Here is a 21920-nt window from a genome sequence, read left to right on the forward strand (position 1 = left end):
ATAGCTCTTTATCCTTAATATATTGATTAAAACCAGATTAATGTCTGGCATTAGGTCTTTTGAGAAGAATCACTGAGGTGAGTTCAGTAATCCTTCATTTTCCTGACAGCATGAGAACATAGTACATATATCGTTGTTGATTATGAGAGATGTGACAGAGATCATAGCACTGATGTTAACTTGTCTTCTGCCACTCTGATTTCAATTGTTCTGTTGGTCAGCACCACAGATCAACACCAGAACGTTTTTGCTGCTATGTAGACATAATTTCTTTCCCTCCCTTCCTCCCTTTTTCTCTCCCTCCCCTTCCTTCTTCCCTGTCTCCCTCCCCCCTTCCTTCCTTCCTTCCTTCCTTCCTTCCTTCCTTCCTTCCCTCCTTCCTTCTTTCCTTCCTTCCTTCCTCCTTCCCTCCCTTCCTTCCTTTCCTTCTTTCCTTCTCCCTCTCTCCTTCCCTCTGTTCTTTTTGACCATCCTTCCCTTCATAGCTTTCTCTCTTGTTCCTCCATACCTTCTTCTCTCCCTCCCTTTCTTGTTCCACCCCTCTCCTTTTTGTTTCTTTCCTTTTCTCTTCTCCTCTTTAACCTTGGCTCTTCTATAACTCTGACTGAATGTCAGGTGAATCATCTCTTTCTTCTGCCATTAATTGCATGAATTTTCAAATATTGTTTGAAGTGTCAACCTTTTTAAAGCCAATATTTTAGGAGCCCAGTAAGTGGCTTTAAATTCAGTGTTCTAAATATTGCAAATGTCTTAACTTCCTTTCTTTCTAAATTTTTTCTGGTCTGCTGACTCTAGCAAAAACAAAACAAAACAAAATAACAAAAAACAACCAAAAACACAGACATATTTCCTGAGGACTGAGTGAGGAAGCATGTTAATTTGTTAATGGCATTGAGCAAAATCACACCGAAGTTTCAAAATACACTGTCCTTGTGTCCCTGGACTTTTGTTCTTGACTTTCTGAGTTTTAGGTCCACTCCAAGCATTTCTCAGGACTCAAGGCACGATTTCTGTACTTTCTTCACATTTACAAACCTTGGTTTTAGAAGACATTGCCAGTTCTGACACACTCATCCTTTCTGTCTTGGAAGGCTGACACACCTTTGTGTAAATGTCATCTCCAGCTGATTCTCTTAAGATGAGAGATGTAAGACTCTTCAGTGGAGACACATCCCTACTCATTTGTCTGTGATTTATTATTCAATGACCTGTACTGAGAGCTGATGTTGTGCCAAGTGATTACAGTTTACAGAAATTAAGGTGTTTGTTTTAAAAACGAGAATATAAACCAACCTATGAAAACTATAGAATGGAAATGTTAGGAAGGAAATTGTTGATGAAATTTTGTATCAGAATGTCCCTCATAGAATAGGTTGATGGAACCAGAAGGAGGAGCAAGTTTTTAATAGGTGAGGCTCACTGATGTGAATTTTCCCAAGGGCACATATGGAAAGACACAAATTGTGTGAGGGTCCCAACGTATGAAGGGATGGACATTTTTAGGAAATTAAAACAATTCAAGTTGCCATAAGGAAAGAATATCTAAGAGCTTATTTTGGCACTTTTCAACTTGAGACAGGAGCTCCTTAAGTGATACGCTTGAATGATTTCCTTAAGGTAGGACACGGTGGTGTCAATGGAGGTCTTGGGCATGGAGTCACTTGACCAGAGATGTGTTTTAGGAGCACATTTATCATTTATTTGGTTATTGATTTACAGACTACATTGGGATAAGAGATGGTTTGTGAACTGGTTAGATAAAAATAGAGCACAAATGCAAAAGAGAATTTTTGCTTTTTATTTTATCTCTCTGTTTGATTTTTTATGAAGAGAATGTGTTCATATTTTATTTTTTCAGTTCCAAAGTTTAGCACAGACTAAACATAAAACAACACACAAAAAAGAAAGAAATATTCACAATGATTTTTTAATCCAGCACAGGCTTAAGAGGAACAAAAGGATTAAGTTATGAGTACTGTGGCATTTCCATAATTGTAATTTTGAAAATCATGAATGGAGATGGAAGAAGGAATGGGCTGTAAAGCTGGCTTAGCACATCACAAGCAGCCATGAAAACTCCACTTATTACATAGTCTACTTTTAAAATTTATTTGTTAGATTTTCTACTGCCCATCATTTTCCTCAAAATTGATGGCAAAAGATGTTTCATTATGTATGTGATTTATCTTTTAGTAAATCTCTTCTCATAGAATGAGATTTATTTTACTGATCTGTGTCTTTATTTAACTTTTTTATCAGTACATGTTTTCAGGATCAAGACATTTTTGTTTTGTCCCGAACACTTATTTTTCTGCTCTTTGTTCTACTTGCCTGAAGTTCCTTGATTAGCTTATTGTTATATCTACCTTATCTCATAAACTACTTAAAGGATTTTAAAGTTTAGGATAAAAGTCATAAATTAATAAGTAAATGTATACTTTCAAATATTAGTCTGCAAGAGATGAGCTTATTAAAATTGAGCATGAGCTAGGTGAGTTCTTAAGGACTCCAGTGCAGTTTTATAGTATAATGACAGCAGTGTTTACCAAGAACTCTGGTAAGTCTAATCAATGTCAACTGCTCACAACCTTTAAAAATGAAGTTTAAAGTTTCTTTCCTCCAACAAATATAAGGAGCACTTTATTGTTTAGTTCTATATGTTAGCGACATTTATTTTTCCTTTGGTACCAGGAATCAAACTCAGGACATTGTGCTTGCCAGGAAAGTGTTGTCCCTCTGAGCTACATCCCGGGCTCAGGGACATTCTTTGTTTAGGAAAATTTTCACAATTCAATTGTATGCCAAACAGAAAATCATAAATTGGATTTTTTCTTTTAATTTATATTTTACTTATTCATGAAGTATCACTTGAGACAGATGTGTAGTGGATATTCATAGAATGATTAGTACAATAATGGTAGAATGATTTGGAGATTAAAATAGGTATCAGATTTTTACAGGATGAGATCATTGTTTCTATGACTTACAATAGACATTTTAATGATATGTAGTGTGTCTTAGAGATTTTGAAATCTGTCCTTTGTACACCAGAAGGAAGTGAAATGTGTGAAGTAGGCACAGGCCAAATAATTTATCATTTTCCTAAGGAGCATTTGAGAATGTTTTGCAATTTTACTGTCCAAGATGGATGTGCCAATTTATCTACTTTCATAATTATACATTGTATTTTTGTTTTGGAAGATAATCTAGTATTATCTGGAAGGTCAAAGTTAACATATTTTATCTTTTCTGTTCTGTATGTAGATATAAAGAAGCTAAAAGATAATTGTTCTTTACTATCACAGCTAACTTTTTATACTTTGTGTTCTGTTACATGTTTCAAGTCATTTTTGATAAGTTTTAAAATATTGTATAAAATGTGAGTCATAATTTAAATGATCATAGGACTATAGCTGTATTATCACCTCAGATGAGTGAACCCATCTCTTTTGTTAAGCTTTCATTTTAATTATCTAACCCAGAATAAAACTTTCTGAAAAATATGTTAACCTGATGAACTCTATCAACTCATTGCTTATATTTATTCTGCGTCAAATCTAAACTTTTACCTAGATACATAAAAACAGAAATTTATTTCTTTAAAAAACTGTGTTGATTTTCTGATGGCAAATGTAAAAGTTGTAGAAAGTATTAGAAAATGCATGAAGTTATTATGATAGAGAATGTTACTCTCAATCTAATTATGAGTATATTACTGATTTTATGAGTTCTTTTTTCAATAAATTTATTTAGGTTTTATAGAATGTTGTTGTATTCAGAGTTATGTCTCAGGTAATCATTTCTTATTCTACACACTCCTCCTTGCTGTCTCATGGTTGGCATTGTGGATGGGAATTAGCAAGGCTGGCTTCATGTGTGTATGTCTTCAGCAATACACAGGGCCCTATGCTTAGACAGTTCATGCCTTGCTTTAAAACTGTGTCACTCTTGCAATTTTTAATACTGTTTGATCAGGGAGAATTGCATTTTCATTTTCCCCTGACCACTACATATTATGCTGCACATGTCGGGGTTTCCAGATTGTAACAATATCTAGCTTTCTTCACATCCAAGGTCATGAACCTTAGTTCAAGTTCTCTGAATAAGAAGAAAGTATTGTCATATTTTTTGCACAAAATTATCCTTAGCTTTCATATCTCATGTCTATGGGGCTGAAACTTCTTTGAATGGGACATTGTCTAATCCACTTGTCCCTGATAATGAAATACAGATAGCCATTTACCCTGATGCCAGTGTCCTCCGAAATCTTACCTCCTGCTAAATTCATATTTAAATGTTGTATTCACATATGCAAATGCCTAGTGCTTATTTACAACAGAGTGGACTATGAACAGTTTATTCTCAGAATGTCCAAGACTGAGACACAAGCTTTCTTCTCTGAATAATGGTCTGTACTTTCTATATTGAGTGTTTGATACCTCTGCCACCTAAATACAACTAGAAAACTGAAGCCACCATGTGCTTTTCTTCCTTGCTTTTGCATTCAGCCTATCACTGTGTAATTTCAGGTCACCACTGTGTTCTTATTGCTTTTCATTCCTTCTGCAGTGTTCAACCATCAACATCTTAACCAGGAAATTACCAAACAACAGTTTTTGTTCGATTTTTCCAGTTATTTCTCTAAGCACGTTTTAGATATTTTCTTTGATATATTTCTTCTTACATTCAAATTTTGAGCAATATTCTGAACAATTATATTGATTATCTGATCTCTACTCACTGAACAAAATTCTTATTTCCACTACCTTGTGAAATTCTGTTAAGATTGATAATCTATCTCCTTTCTGCATCTCTGTTTTCATTGGATCTCAGACTTTTCAATAAAGTGATAAAATGTGGAGGTTTTCTTTTTGAAGAAAGAATATTCTAAGTACTTTTGAGAAACCATGGTATAATGCAAAGTATTGTCATAGACACAGTAATGATTTATGGTAAATGGTGTAATTTTGAAATCATGTTGGATTTCATATTCTGATTATTTATAGTGACTCATTTGAATATGCCTCAGGGTGCTATGAATGTGCCTTGAGAATAGTATTGAGCTAAATTAACTCAATCTATGATCTTGCAAATTTATTTACATTGTTATTTTTATTTTTCAACAAGTGTTTACTCAACCTCATGTGAAGTAAAACTAGAAGAAAAATGACAGCAATATAGTGAAAAGTATCCCTCTGCATAAGGGCCATACAGCCTAATGAAGAGGAGAGATGAATAAACAACTAATTATGCCTCATCATAATAAACGCCAAAACAAAGCACTAGGGAATTGTGGGAACGTATGAGGAAGGATTTCCAGTATAATCCCAAAAGACACAGGATAGGTTTTCCACAGGAAGTAAAGGCTAAGTTTTTAAAGAAGCTGGAGTAAGTGGAAAGAAGGTGAAAAAAAGGTCAAGAGAGCCAAAGATACCTTTGGCCTCTTTAATTGCTTTATTGCTAAATGATATTTTGCAATTTAAACAGGTAATGTATTTTCAATAGGAAATAATGTACTTGTCACTATGAAAGATTATAGTGCAAGTGCATCATTTTAAAAATTAAATGTTACTTAAAAATATATACAAGCTAAAATATATTAATGTGCTCCTTTCCTGTATGTATTTTATTGTCCTGACCTCTAGGAAAGAATGTACAAATACTTGTAAAGACATTGTGAGGTATTAAACTGGTAGATTTTAGATTAATATGCATTTGTTTCAACAAAATACAAATATAAACCAGAATTTTTCCACTTTATTCAACTTGATCAGAGATTTCAAATTCATGCAATCTATTACAGATGTGGGAGAAGAAGAGGGAGAAGGAGGAAAGGGGAGTGAGAGAGAGAGAGATAGAAAGAGAGAGAGAAAGAGAAAGAGATTATTTTAGGAAAAGGGCAGTTTCAGAATCAGAAAAAGTCAGCACAGTGGATGGGAAAATCTCTCAAGAAGTGAAGTAGGCCACTCCTTGATTCTTACACTTGTCGTGATCAAGGCAATTATTCTCTCTTCCATTCTTTCCATCTGTCAAAAGAAGATCTTGGGTGGCTGTTTCAGTTAAGAACTTGATTGTACAGATGCTTATTCACTCAGCATTCTTCCTAGGGCTGTGCTGATCGTGAATTATGAGAGTGACCTTTCAGTGAACACTTATCACTGTGGTAAGTGCATCCCATCCGATTCAAGTCTCACAACCCTATGAAACAGGAATAGGTGGCCACGTCCCCACCTTGTTCATGACTGGAGTGAAGTCACAGACCAGGGGTTTCTCACTGAGCACAGACAGTTTTTGCTGCAGCCGGGCCAAGCGCTTCCCTCCAAGACAGTGAGTACTGCAGAGCTCCACAGGGAGCCCAGTGCTCACTGATCAAGAACAGCTGTGCAGCTCCCCGCTAGTTTGAAAGTTGGAGCAAACTTTCCAAATGTTCCCTTCCTTGGGGAATTTCTGTTCATCAATCTCATGTACTTTTTGTGAAAACTACAGGAGATTTTGAGAGATAATTTATTTACACTTAGGGGAAAACTTTAATAACATACTACAAATAAGCGTCCAAGAAATGATCTCATGAAAAATTATGTAAAAAGTTTACACTCTCCATTTGAGTATTAAGTTTCTTAAATATTGGTACACATACACATAAATATTGCAATATTGTGTTCAAGCATTATAACTATAGACCTGGGATACAGAAGTGGGACCCCTATGCCAAATTTTGTTACCTGCTGTGGTGGATTAACTAATGATCAATGTGGAACCCCCACCTGAACTGAAGCAGCTCTGTGCTGCGTGTTGAAGGCCCACTTGGTCATTGTTGCCAACAGCATAAAAAGAGAACTGGAGGGGAAGATGGTTGCTGTTGATTCTCTTGGAGAAGCTTGTCACACTGGTTTTCCTGATATGAACGCAGCTGTTCCCATCATCGGAGAAACTCAGGTCTTTGCTGTTATTAAGAATGGCTGTGGTTCTTTTAGGGGAAGCACTGGTCCTTACCTTGCACACAGCTTCCTGGCTCCACTGCAGATCCCTCAGCCCGCTGGCACAGATCTTTCATCCCACCAGCGCAGACTTTCCAGCTTCCACCACTGACCTTTGGGCCTTCCCAGTGCAGATCCTTGATACAGATGGGCATGAGACATTTTCAAGGGCTCTAGGCCTCTGGTTGGACTTGTGCAGGACATTGCCATGGGCTGTAGGTCTTTGACTGCTCTCATGCAGGGCATTGCTGTAGGATCCAGGCCCTCAGCTGGATGTTTTCCCTCTCTAGTGGGTGGACAACTCTCCTGCACTATTTTGCATTTGACTTTCTTTGTGACTATTATGAAATAATCCTATAACTTATGTGTCCTGAATTAAATTTATTTCCTTGTAAACCCTGACTACAACACATCCTAACACATCAGGGAGATGGAGAGAAGAGGCGAAGTCCCAGGCTCCTTCTACATGAGATAATTTCCTTTATGAAGATTTCATCCAATTATTTGATTTCTTCTCAAATTACTCACCTCCTAATACCATTGCATTAGGTGTTGAAGCTTCAACAGAAGAATTTAGAAGGGGCTGTGTTGTCCTCTCCAAAGCCTCATGCACTTTTAGATGTAGCTTTTCCTGAGATAGCTGAATGTAAACTTTGTGACTGATTCATAGTTCAATGCTAGGATTATGGATGGGTGATTGCTGGATAAATCCAATGAGTAGATTGGCACCGCCCTAATCCCAGTGGTCTGTATAAAATAAGAGGTGCAGAAAGTGGCTTGTTTCTCTCTCTTTCTCTCTCTGACTGTCTCTCTCTTTCTCTCTCTCTTTGCTTTTGCCTTCCATTGTTCCTTTTGCTGTCTTGTACTGCCAAGAAGGGTTGCCCTTCTGCCATGTACCATCCTACCTCGGAGCTGCTGATTATAGACTGAAACCACTATAAACCAAGCTAAATAAACCTTTCCCTTTTTAACTTTGGGTGTCAGATATTTCTTTTGTCTTTTTATAATTTTTATTTTAGAAAGAATAAAACAACAAAAATGATACAGAATTTCAAAATAAGATGGTAGGAAGTTAACAATGGTTATTATATTGCATATTGTTATCTTCAAAGTAGTTGTTCAGATTATCAGATATAAGCATGTAAGACTAATCAAACAATAGTGTAGTTTCTTTCCCTCTCACAGTATCTATTGTGCCTTTTGGATTTTATTTACTTTTTCAGTTTCTTATACTAGGGAGACAATATGATGTTTACTCATGTGAGTCTGATTTATTTCACTTATAAGTATGGTCTCTAGTTGAATCCATTGACCTACAAAAGGCTCAAGTTTACCTTTTGTTATAGCTGAGTAATATTCCATTGTATAAAAATACTACATGTTTTTTATCCATTCTTCAGTTGATGGAAATTTGATTTGTTTCCAAGATTTAACTATTACAAATTGTGCTGCTATATATTGTTGTGGTATGATGTTTTTAATTCTTCTGGGAAAATACCCAGAAGGAGAATACTGGGTTGAATGGAACCTCTAATTCTAATTTTCTGATGAATCTTCACACTGATTTCTACAGTGGTTGCACCAGTCTACACTCCCACCAACAACAGAGAAGGGTTCCTTTTTCCCCACAACCCTGGCAGCATTGGCTATTATTTAATTTTTTATAATACCCATTCTTTCTGGAGTGAAGGGGAATCTCAATGTTGTTTTAATTTGCATTTCTCAGATGACCAGTGATGTTGAACATTTTTTCATATATTTATTTGCTGTTTATATTTCTTTATCTGAGAACTATATATTTGTCTCAGATGTGCATTTTTGGATTGGATCTTTAATTTTGGCAGTCTGAATCTTTTTAAATTCTTTATATGTTCTAGGTAAAAGTCCTTTGTCTGAAGCACAGTTGGTGAAAGTTGTTTCCCAGTTTGTGGGTTTTTATTTTACTCTGTTGATTTCTTTTGTTGTGCAAAACATTGTCACTTAACCTTAGCCAAAAGGCTGAGAAGCGATTGTGCAAAAAATTTTCAATAAGGTGAGATTCTAGCTGTTGATTATTTGAAGTTTTTCCCTTGCAATTTTGTTTTTGTTCATGAACTCTCTACCTACCACTATGTCTTCAAGATTTCTACCTACTTTCTCAGTGAGACAAGTAACTAAAACAGGTTTGATGTGGTAGTACATGCCTATAATTCCAGCACTTGGGATGCTGAGGCAGGAGGATTGCAGCATGAGTCCAAGACCAGCCTGAACTACATTTAGAGAGACCATGTCTCAAAAAAAATTTTTTTTAGAAGGGGATGAAAAATATTTAGTATATCACATTCCCTTTTTAAAGGATGAGTAGTAAGCCAATAATAAAGCAGTTAATTTGAGTAATGCATAATAAAGTTCTAAAACATGTAGAAAAGCTCTGTCACATTGTCTACGTCTATCAGAATCTCTAGAACATTTTTGTTATTTTTAAGGGTAAAAATGTTGTCCTGAAGCCACTCTCACCTGTGTTATGCTTTATGAATACTTTCATTTAACTTAATCCTAAACTTTTATATTTTATTTTAAATATGCAGCTTAGAAATTGATCTCTTGACTATAGTATATGTTTAGGAAATACCAATTATTTTTTAAGAGAGTTGGACAAAGGGATTTACAGACATGTAACTATACAAGTAGAAATAATAAAACTTCTCTCTCTTACTATTAAAAATAAAAATGTATATTTTTCTCTTTAAATGAATTACTAGTCATAATAAAAAGTATTTTCTTCCTGTAACTTTTACACTACATAAATATATCAAGCAAAAGGAATAAAATGATGGCTAGAAGCAGTGCTGAATTTAGCAGAAAACATGACAGTGATTTGTGAGTTTGAGTGCTTGGTGAAAGCCCAGATAACAATGATAGTACCCTTTTGGATTCCTCCATTTAGAACTTGTTAAAAATACTAAATTCTCTTGGGTTTAAACAGTGTGTCAACTCAGTAGGACTAAGTCCAAATCTCATTTTTAAGTGGGTTTTGACACAGCATTTGTGTCTGTTATAACCTTAACCTAGTAGCTCAAATTGATGTTAGATCCAAAACTCCTTAAATCATAATGGGGGTAATTTGTCAGATTTAATGTCAACAGAGACTAGTTTTTTGGGGAATCCAAAATAGTTCAGAAGTTCAAATAATCTGTGCTACAATAAAAATATTGGTAATCTCATACTACTTTAAAAATTATGCAAGTATACTATTCATTGAGGAAACAAAACTAAGTCCTATTGGTTAATAACTGTGATTATACCATGTTTAACAATGACCATAAGAGTCATTGAGACTCTTTTCATTCACTCATTATATGTAATCAAGAATTAATAGTTTAAACAAACTCACTAGTTTATACATTCATTTCAAAAGCCAATATTACATTATTATAAAAATATAGGCAGAGATTTTACTCAGTTTCTCTGATAACTGACAGGAAAATAAGTACCTCAATAAAATCATCCAGCTTTTAAAAAAACATGGAGATAATTTTTAAGTAACATCTTGACTGCAACCTCTATTTGCATTTTTTACATAAAATAAAGTTGAATGAATTTTAACAAATAATATGTGTCATCCATTTTTTTCTTCATTTCATTCAACATTTTTCTTCTAAAGAATGAGCTATCAAAGACCATGATATTCTAAAAAAGTACAATATGATCATTTTTATTGAATAGTTTACATTTTTATGGAACTAATAGTTATGAAACCCAAAGTAGAAAGAAGGGCAAATAATATTTTTTAAAATGAGGTAATAGAAGAAAATGTATGGGTAGGCTAAGAGAAAGGATGATAGATAAAAATTGATAAGTAAGTAGAGGCCAACACAGAGGGTCTTCTATGTTATCTAAGAAACTTGGATTTTTATCTTAAATTTAAAAGGGTACTGTTGCAGACTTTTAACCAGAATGGTGATATCAACATAGTGGAATTTTAGAAAGAAAATTCTGCACAGTGGAGAACACTAAATCAGTTAGATTAAATAATTTAGTAGGTTTTTAAATAACTTGACCATCAGATGATAATTGCCTTAAGTAAGAAATTTGCAAGTTAGTTTCCCATGGAAGACAAAGGCCCTAAGGTTAACATTTCCCTCAGGAGAGACGACTTTGACAATCAATGTATATAATTCTATATAAAGCAATAGAGTTTTGAAATGTGAGAGCCATGAATATAGATTTAGACATATTCAGCTTGACTTGATTATGGATTTTACAATTAAGAGAGTTGTCTTTGGTGGAGAACAACTTTAGGGAATCATGTGACCATAAGTCATAATTGAAGCTATGGACATGGAGGATTCCCACAAGAACAATATATAGAATGAAATTTGAGTCCTTTCACCTACAGAGAGCAGAGAATAAGCTTAAAGATACTGAATCTGAATGACTCAAGATGTGGGAGTAAAGAGGAGCAAGAAAGATACTTGCATTTCAGAAACAGAGAAAGTAGTGTCAGGAAGGAACAATTTGTAAATCGGTAAATATGAAGAGAGTTAAAAAAATGTGGCTTCCAAATTGGTCATTGGGTTACTGTAGCTGATTTCACATGACAGAACAGGTAGTAGACACTAGATTACAAGATGCTTAAAAGTTGAATGCAAGAAAAAAGAAAAGGCTAACTTTGTTGGGTTGGAGAACAAATCCAAGCTCCTAACATTCTCCCAGAATGGGTTGGAAGGGTTTACTGGAGAGATTTATAGGAGAGATTGACAGTGCTTGAGAACTGGTGAAGAAAAATATGCAGAAAGGAGTGCAAGAAGAAGAGGGCAGTTAATTGGTGAAGCATGACAAAATAGAAAAATAAATGCAAAAGAAAAAATAACAGGAAGTGTCAGTAAGAAAAAAGAGACACACCATACTTCATTGTAAGAAGAAAAGGTGAAATAGACATGTTGGGGCAGTATTTTCTTAGCAAAATTAGAGGTTATGCTTTTAATTAAGGTGAGTAGGCTTGATATAGTAGACTTGAAGACCAGGGAAAGTTTTGATTAGTTATTCTGTGGACTTTAATATGTACTGACCAGGAATATGTGAATTTTAGTAAAAATGTTGAATGTTAAAACCAGTAGCACAGTTGTCAGTTCTCTCTAAAAATACTTGGAAGCTCATGTATAGGAGTGAGGATGGGGGTCAGTTCCTCTTTGAGCTGGGTACTACCAAGAGAATACAGTGGAGAAGACAATGTACAGTGTTGATGAGAGCGGTTAAAGTAAAAGGATTTTTTTGTGTGTGAGACTGGATAGGAAAGCCAGTGAGCATAAGCAGAGAAAGAGTGGAACAAACTTTTTATCTCAGTGAGAGTGACACAATGGATAATAAAAGCTGGACACACAAAAATGATATCATAAAGAAATAAGTTTTGGTGATTAATGGTTTGAATAAGAACTAGTCCTAGTGATGACAGTGTCTGTCTGTATTTTTTTCCAGTAATGAAAATTACAACAAAGAAGAAATTGTATTATTTAATTAGTGTTTCTGAACAGTTTGAATATAATTTTACTTTACTAAAGATCCATGATAAGAATTAATTGCAAATTAGTGATCTCTTTGTTATCATAAAGCATTCCTTCCTTCCTTCCTTCCTTCCTTCTTTCCTTCCTTCCTTCCTTCCTTCCTTCCTTCCTTCCTTCCTTCCTTCCTTCCTTCCTCCCTTTCTCCCTTCCTCCCTTCCTCCCTTCCTCCCTTCCTCCCCTCCTCCCTTCCTCCCTTCCTCCCTTCCTCCCTTCCTCCTTCCCTTCCTGTCTTTATTTGTCTCTTTCTTCCCTTCCTCTCAACATAGAAACACGTCTTAAGTGCATGTTTTATGAACTCTTGACACATAGGGTTCATCATTTGGTGAAAATACAGGCACATAAACTTAATTATAGCAAAGTATTAAACACTACTATAGAGTGATGGACAAGACCTAATGGGAAGATACACTTAATTCTCCTCTTAGAGAGGTCAAAGCAGTTATTCCCAAGGCAGTGACATTTTAATCCTGTTGTTAAGTGTGATTAATAAGTCATCAATGAGAAAAGGATCAGATATAAGATATTAGATCAGGAGAGAAGCGCATGTAAACAAATGCAGGCCCTGATCAGTTAAGTTTAGGACACTATGCTTACACTGATTTTCTTTAAGCATGGAGTGTATATATATATATATATATATATATATATATATAAGAAAGGTTAGATGACCATGAATGGTGATACATAGAGCTAATTGCTAAGAGCTTCTAATGCCAGGCCAACTTGGGACATTGTGATATAAGAAAAGAACAATCATATCCATGAAGGTGGTACAATATATTTCACAAAAGAAGTGGGAGGTAGTGTATACAATAAAGTCTTTGAGACACTCAGAAGTGGAGTCAAATGAGGTAGAACAAAGTTGAGCAGTAGGCCTGGACATAGGAAGGGAACTTAACTGTTACCTATATTCTGTCTCCCACCCTCTGCTTACACACAGAATTTGGGCAGCTTTTATTTATCCTCATGAAAAACTCTCACCTATCCACTGAATAAATTAAACATGTATTTGGAGAAAGGTACAATTTCCCTCCATAATAAAAGGAAAGAAATAGACTGTTTTAGTATCTATGTGAAAATTATTTTCAATCTAGAATATACCCAGGCACAGTATCATTAAAAGGGAAAGAAACAAGGATATTCTCAAACACGCACTTCTTTCTCTAATCAAAATCCTCCCCAGCCTCATAAAGCCATTGACAGGCTAATTGGTATTACTACAAGATTCATTGATGGGAACGACAATTGTGATAGCTATCTAATGGGTCTAGAAAAAAATGAGTATTAACTAAAGATGGGGTGTCTCTGGAGAAGAGTATGTATTAGTTAGGGAGTGGTAGTAGGAGTCATGCCATGGGCAGTGATGAACAAACTGCCTAAGATTGTGTCTAGCACAAGGCAAATATTTAATGGGTAGTTTTGGTGATAAGAAAAATTACATTTTTACAAGTATGGCTTATTATTTTTAAGGACTCTGCCCTATATACTATTAGTTTAGGCAGTACACTTACAGAAATTGTTATAGGTAAGTATTTTCATAATTCAGGTTCTCTGGAGAATATCTACTTCACTATTGTCTGAGCTGATAAAGCACTTTAGTTCACTCTTACTTCTGGAAGGTGACCAACTAGTGAATCTCACATTATGCAGTTTTTCAGTGGACCAGTTCTACTCTAAATTTTCTTAGATTGTTACCAATTTAGCCAGCACTTGTTTATTTTCCAAACATTAGTTTCCTTTTAGGGGGATTGTGCTAGTATGTTTTTCTCCCTTATTAATTTTCATCAACTGGCAGCTTGTGTGGTTTCCTCACTAAGATCTGTACTTCTGTTTTATTGGCTTCGTACCAAAATCATGTACTTAGTTATTTCTTTTGGAAGGCATATGCCAAGATAGTGAGCCAGGACTACTTTTTCCCTCAGAGTATCTCTGACACAAAATCACTTAAATAAATGAGTTTTCTGAACGTGACTGGCTCAGCAGGCCAGAACAATAAGCTGGTGTGCCAGTGCATGATGTAACTTTGATGACTAATACATAAGAAATTCTGAAGAAGGATCGTTTTCCTCTTAACAGGTTTTTTTTTTTCAAAAGCCAGTTTTCTTTGTCTTCTCTCTTCTACTGATGTCACCTGCCAAATGGTGCAATAAGTTGGTTCTCACACAGCCTTTCAATATTGAAAATGATGAGATAGACTTACAGTGTTCTTAAGAAGGACAATGTACAGTTTATCTAAGCATGGTGGCCCTTACTGTTTTATTCTATTAAACTATTATTTTTATTATTATATTTTATGATAAAACTTTGTTGTACTCAGAAAGGTTTAAGGGAAATTGTGTACCTTGGGAGTTTTCATGTCTAATTTATTTTCAAATAGTAATTATTTGTGGTATTTGGTGCTTGTCTTTGCTTGTTAAAAATCATATTTTTATCTCAAAAAACAAGGGATATGTAATTTTATAAATTGAATATGCTTGCCTTCATCTGTTTTCTCTATAATAGAATACTGGAGCCCAAGTCTTTTATAAATAAGGAGGTTTATTTTGACTCATACATCTGGAAGTTGAAAAATGTGGCACTGGTGTTTGCTAAGCTTTTGATAACCATGGTGTAGAAGTGCAAACAGAAAGGGACACATGTGGAAAGGGTTTGTGAGACAGATAGAGACTGCTGCCCTGCTTTACAACAATGCACTACTGAATTGACTGATGCAGTATTGAAAGGCATAACTCCTCCCTCTTACTCTTCCTTAACACATAGTAAGCTTATATGAGGTATGATAAAAATACAATGAATGTGTAACTTAAAAAAGCAAAACAACAAAGCACCCACCTGGCAAATACAAGGTCCTGAGTTTGATTCTCAGTACCAAAAAATAATAAAAAAACTGTTATAGTGAAAAACACATTGGCATTGATTCCTCTCATAATTCTCATTTTGACCAAACTTATTCTACCATTCTCATGACTTTCTAAAGCCATCTCTAAGTTCTGTAAATCCTCTTTTTGATCTTTACTTGCTACATCCTGGGTACCTCAGGATCCTTAATCTATTCTAAGCATTAGCCTTTCACGGCCACTTTGACGTGGAGGAGGAGGCAGAAGTGGTACACGATCAGAGCTGGTGAATAAGATGGATGATGATGTTGTAATGTTTCCACAAGTTGGTCTTTCCATTAGACAGCACTCAGCAGAGGTGTTGCCTAGATTTTTTATCACACCTCTTAAAGACCGAAAAGACACTGATTCATATATGCATCAAAATTAGTACTATATACTATAATCTTATTTTGTTAGTTACCTAAAGTCAGAGATATATGATTTGGATTATTTTCTTTTTTGCAGGTGAGGGGGCGAACTCAGTACCTCGCACTTGTCAGGCAGGTGCTATGCCACTGAGCTATATCCCAGCCCCTTGATTTGGCTAATTGAAATTACCTAGCATCAAAATAGCCAACTTGCTTATAGTACCTCCAAAGTTAGATTTTGGGTTAGCTCCAAAAGTGAGATCACTTTTGAACACAGTAATGTCAAAGATATTTACATTGCTTATGAAATTAATTATATGAATATTGTTTATGAAATTATGTGAAGTATCATTATGTATTTGATATATAGTAGTTGGAATAATAATGGAACACTAGTGCTACAAACTGAAACTGTAATGGTAGAAATAAAAATGGGGTAGAAGATAGCCACAAATCTTGGGATTATCCCATTCAGTAGTACGTAAAATTCCATGGAAGCAAAAAGACAAACAAAAGCTGTTTCTAATATGTTAGGAAAGCCTTATATCCTCATTAAGTTCTTCTATGAAAATGTTCCCTGTATGATTGTCTTTCTCCAGAGAATATTTTAGAAGTAATAAGACTTTCTTAAAGGAATTTTAAATAGCCATTAACATACGCTATTTAGTAAATAATACTAAAAAAAGTCACCAAAAGGAATCTTATTGCTTAAAACACAGTAGAAAGTGGGAAAAAAAAGCCTTAATAAGAATGGTGCCATGGTCTGCACAGCCTCAGACTCTGCGATGCGGCATGGTTGCTGAGTGGTGGCTGCTGTCTGCACGCCTGTAATTTGTAGACTTTGGCAGAGTTTCAAGTGGTTATTGTTTGCTTCAAATAATTGGAGCTGAAAGGTTGTAAGTTTCCATTTAGAACATGAAGTTTTTATCTTGGGATTTGATCCTCTTTTCCTGCAATGTAGCAATTTCAAGATCTCCTGAGCCATTTTCTTAGGGAATACTGAAATATAAATTTATAATTCTGTAACTAATCAAAAATGTCTACATCCACAATGACTTTGTTTCCTACTTTGTAGAAAGCTTTTTAATTGTTTTACTGTGTTACTTTTAATGGGAAAATATGGATGGATATGTCGATACAGTGTCTAATTACAAATTCAGGGACCAGAAATTATTTAGGGAATAATACTATGAGAAGTATTTCTCTGTGGGTTTGCCAAAATAGAAATTAGCTGGAGGAAAATTTTTTTTTAAAAATTTGTTTGTATTTTGAGACAGGGTCTTGCTAGATAGTTCAGTCTGGCCTTGAACTCACTGTATAGTCCTTAGTGGACTCAAACTGTTGGCAATCCTCCTGCCTCAGCCTCCTAATGCTGGGTTAACAGGCATGCCCCACCATGTCCAGTTTAAAAAAGTAAAATTCTTAATTCTGTAAAGTACATTGTTCTGTGTGTAGCTATCTGAATATAAAGTTTGTGGTTTTTCTGCCTTTAAAATCTAGGACTTCCCATCTTGCTTTTAAAGGAACTCAGAATTTAGTGTGTAACATTACTACAAAATGGACAATTTTTTTTGTTCACTACAATCATTATGTCAAAAGGAAGATTTTTTAAAGAAAGAATTAAGGCTACATATGTATCAATGGGAAGAACATTTAATTAACGATAGATTTGGTGACTTTAGAAGGGCAAATCCACAGATTTCCTATCATTTTTACCTTTACATACATCAGTATAAATATCTTTAAAATTAGAGAAATTTTCTTCTAAAGGTATGGTTTCTAAGCCAAAACATACATTTTATACCTTTTTCATTTCCTAGATATTTTTCAAGAATGTTGACCTCATAATTAAAGGTATACCATTCATTTAATGAATTGTACAATATTTAAATATTTTAAGATGTATATGTGAATTTAATCATATTTACTAATTGTATTTATTAACATATGAATGTTTTAAGGCCTTGCTGAAAACGTGAAACAATAAATTGCTAAAAAAACTTTTCAAAATATTTTATGGTAGAATGTAAGTCTTCTCTAAGTGGATTTTGTTATTGTAGCCTCGGTGAAATATTAACAGTGGGATAGATGTATAACTTGCTAAAAAAAGAAGCAGCAAGTTCTGATTCTCTTTCTTGCCAGTAAAATAACGTGTAGTTACCTATGTGATGGCTTTTAAAATTTTGATGGAGAATTTTTTCATCATTTCTGTACTTTTGGGAAAAAATCTCACCTTGCATTTTAGTTTCCATGAAAATATAAAGAAGAAAGTAAAACAGGAAATGGAAGCATATGTTGTAAAAATATAAAAAATTTGATGTGGATAATTCCAACTTTTAAAAGTATCATGATTGTTTCATAAGCACCTCTAGTAAACGTTTATCTTAAAAGTTACTATGCATACTCAGCATGCACAGTGAAGGAGGTACTTCCATTCGCATAGCTGTAGTGTTAATTACAGTTTATTTTCAATCTTACATTTTGCAGTTAAAGTCATTTTGCTTATAGTTTTCAGATATCCTTGGAATATTTTATTTGTCTTTGGAAAAATCAGTAAATAAGGGATGAGAGGCAGAAAAGAGATTATGTATCATGTGTCAACTTTGCTACTTTTTTCTTTTTTTTTTTTTGGGCGGCGGGGGGGTACTGATAGATGTACTTGGGCTCTTGCGCTTGCCAGGCAGGCACTTGGGCCACTGGGCTATATCCCCTGCCTTTACTACCTTTTCTTTTAAAATTGGGCTTGGTAAAATGTCTGAAATACAGTAAATAAAAAGTATCTGTCAAATTCATATTATTTAAAGCTTACAGTTTGTGTTACCTGTTTATTGTGAAAAAGTCGCAGTTGGTTATAAAATATATAAAGCACAGAAAAGTAGAAAAAGAAAGAAAAGTTGAGTCGGCCTCTCTGTTTCCACATCTGAAAGTTCTTTTCATGTTTTTTTAAATTACCGTATTACTTAGATTTTGCAACACCAGTCCTACTAATAGTATGCTTTCTTTTTCTTGCTAAACTGGAGTTTTATAGAGTTGATTTTGTGCTTTGGTCAACAGATATTCCACATGACCTATGATCTCGCCAGTGCGGTCGTGAGAATTTTTAATCTCATTGGCATGATGCTGCTGCTATGCCACTGGGATGGCTGTCTTCAATTCTTGGTGCCACTACTGCAGGATTTCCCACCAGATTGCTGGGTTTCTCTGAACAAGATGGTTGTAAGTAGTTTGTGTTATTTTCCATGATGTCTTTTCAACATTTTGTTAAAAACTTTCAGGTATTTATACTAGAACGATCTGATTCCTCCTCCATATTTATTTTCAAAAATTTGTGTTTTTTTCTATGGATATGAAGTCAGATCACTCACCTTTTTCTCTACAACTAAATTTCAATTTTCATGTTCATGAAAATATATATGTTACATCATATCGTTTTGTATGTTTGACACATGTTTTATGTCAGTGGTATAAACACATTAACAGAATCAAGATACAGTGTTCTTTCAGAGTGTCAGCAATTTAGAATAACTTCCTTTTTTTCTACCTTTCTGGTTTTGGCATTTACTCTAAGATACATTTGTGGGGACTGTGAAACGTACAGAAACATTTACACCACTATAGCTGTAGATGAGATATGTAAAAAGTTCAACGATATTTTGCCAAACTTTTGCTGGGGAAAAATTTGTGGAAAAAGAAAGCTATAAACATAAAAAAACCCTTTAAATTTAATTCAATTTTCATAGGTAAATATATTCATATTTGTGTTTAAGAATCATTGTTTCAAATTAACATCTGACATTCTTTCAGGTGTTTCATTCATTTTGTTCATGTTTGCTTAGATATTACTTCTTCATAAAGACCTACTTCCTTATCTAGTAATATATCAATCAACTGGTTGACATTTTAATAATGACAACATGTTGCAGCATGTATACAAATATACATACTCTGATTTGTTATTTATATTTTTCTGGATCCACCCCCCTCCCCACCAGAATGTAAATTCAGAAAGTTCGCCTATTTTCTTTGGTTCTTTGTCTCTAGTGCTATAAAGAATGAATACCGCAGTCTGGGCTATTTATGGAAAACAGAAATTTATTTTTCACAGTTCTTGAGGCTGAGACATCCAAGAGTGAAGCCTGTCAAGTTCAGTCTTTGGTTCCAAGATGCCACTTTGATTCCGCATCCTCTGGAGACAAGGGATGCTCTTCCTGGCGAGGCATGGGGCTGAGAATCCTTTCTGGCATGTCTTGTTAGAGGACACTAATCCATCCAAGGGAAGGCACTCTTTAGGACCTAAAATTTCCGTGACCTCTTTCTCCGAACTTGTTGCACTGGAGATTAAGTTTCCAGAACATGAATTTGGGGAGACCTGGTCAAACCATAGAAATTAGTTAGGGAGAACCCCACCACATTAATTTGTTTGAATATAGTCACTCATCATCAAAACTTTATTCGAGAAGTATTCTTTGTGAAAGGTGAACAGCAAAGAAAAAAACAAAATGACAGAGCACAAAACAAAAGAAAGGAGCTTGTTTAGCTCAGCTCACTTTTGAAATCTGTGAGGTCTCCTTAATTATAGATCTGTCACTTAGAATCAGCAAACTATATAATGAACACAGGAATAAAAGTATTTTGGGGGGAGAAGAAGGCCACATTACTGACTGGATAGTACAAAAATAGTTGCAATTCTGCTAAAAAAGGATTTACTACTGGTAGCAACCAATATTTAATTTGGGAAATGTTTATTAATTTAAATTTTCTTTAGGTTTCTCTCAGAAAAATAGTCATTCTCACCACTGAAAGAGCAAAAGAACTATTTTTGAGGGTCTGAAAAGTGCATTTAATTGTGTAGCTGTATTGCAGAGAAATATATTACTTATCTAGAGATAAGCTTATTTGTTAAAGAAAAATTTTAACATCTTGATCTTTTTTTCTTTATACATGTCTGAATATATCTGTGTATGTGTGATATTTAATGTATCCAATTCTTCAACTTCCATTAACTTCTGTTATTATAAGAAACATCTTTCTTGGCCACAAATTTATTTTTGAGATTAACTTTTATTTTTCTACACATTTGAAAACATTTTGTAATTCTACTGTAGAGAGCAGAAAAGTTGTCTTATGTTTAAATTTAAAGATCAGAACTCCTTTATATTGTGGATATTAGTGATATGAAAGAAATGACAACCATACATGGCACATTTGTTTTTCTGTCAGATCATCGTCATGATGTCATTAGATCTTGATGATAGTAATGTAAAACTATAGGGTCCTAGAAAACCTTCCATCAGAACAACATTAAAAAAAGGAAAGTGTGTTTACACCCGAAGAGCATTATAAATTAGAAGTGAGAATTGGAGATAAGGAAAAAAAGACTGTACATTTTATTTACTATCCACAAAACTCTATGCTTTGTAATATCTTAGTTTAGTGCATCCTCATAACAGCAGAATAAAGTATGTATTGTTATCCCTGCTTCGTAGTATAGGACATTGACAAGTGTAGAAGTACTCCAGTGGTACACCAGCAGCCTCATATAGCTATGAGGATGCATATATTTCCGACTCCATAACTTCAGCTCTACACCATATTAAAATGTCTTATTCTACCTAATTATAAAGTACAGTTAAGAAAAGTAATAATAAAGGCAAAACCTTAGTGACCTTCCTCTAGTTGTAGCAGGAAATCACTCTAACATCACCATTTGGATTCTGACAGTGAAAAGTAACAACACCAGTATTTTTCTAGAATTGGAAAAACAAAATCAAATTAGGAAAGCCAAAAATTGAGATGTGAGATCAATATGGATGTGGGTATGAGCTTGATAACTATGCTATTTGACTTTTTTGCTAAATTATTTATGATATAGATTGATGTTCTCAGCAAATGCCTTTTATTCTCCTCTGTATCTTCCATTTTTAAATGATTTATGTTCCTAAACATTATGAACAACTACATATTTTAAATCCTTCCAAACTGTATTTGTATTTTTGTGTTTAGCCTTATATATATCCATCTCCCACTAATTTTCTATATATACCCTATGTAAAATTCAAAGCTACATTTTGTGTTTAGCTATGGCATTGATAATTTGCTTATATATTATTAATTCTTATATTAACTATTTAAATGTGAATTTTATTTAATTAA

At 34.4% G+C, this 21920-nt stretch overlaps 1 protein-coding gene across 1 annotated transcript in view; it reads left to right on the plus strand.

The window, feature by feature from the left end:
• The window catches only part of Hcn1 (hyperpolarization activated cyclic nucleotide gated potassium channel 1), a 310929-nt gene that overhangs the window by 133195 nt on the left and 155814 nt on the right, over positions 1 to 21920 (plus strand). Inside the window, exon 3 of the mRNA XM_005392730.2 lies at positions 18822 to 18983. Coding sequence (XP_005392787.2) covers positions 18822 to 18983 — 162 coding nt within the window. The remainder of the gene's footprint in view (positions 1 to 18821; positions 18984 to 21920) is intronic.

The sequence above is a fragment of the Chinchilla lanigera genome, unplaced genomic scaffold, assembly GCF_000276665.1.
Source record: "Chinchilla lanigera isolate Chin_1 unplaced genomic scaffold, ChiLan1.0 scaffold00045, whole genome shotgun sequence".
Classification (NCBI taxonomy): Eukaryota; Metazoa; Chordata; class Mammalia; order Rodentia; family Chinchillidae; genus Chinchilla; species Chinchilla lanigera.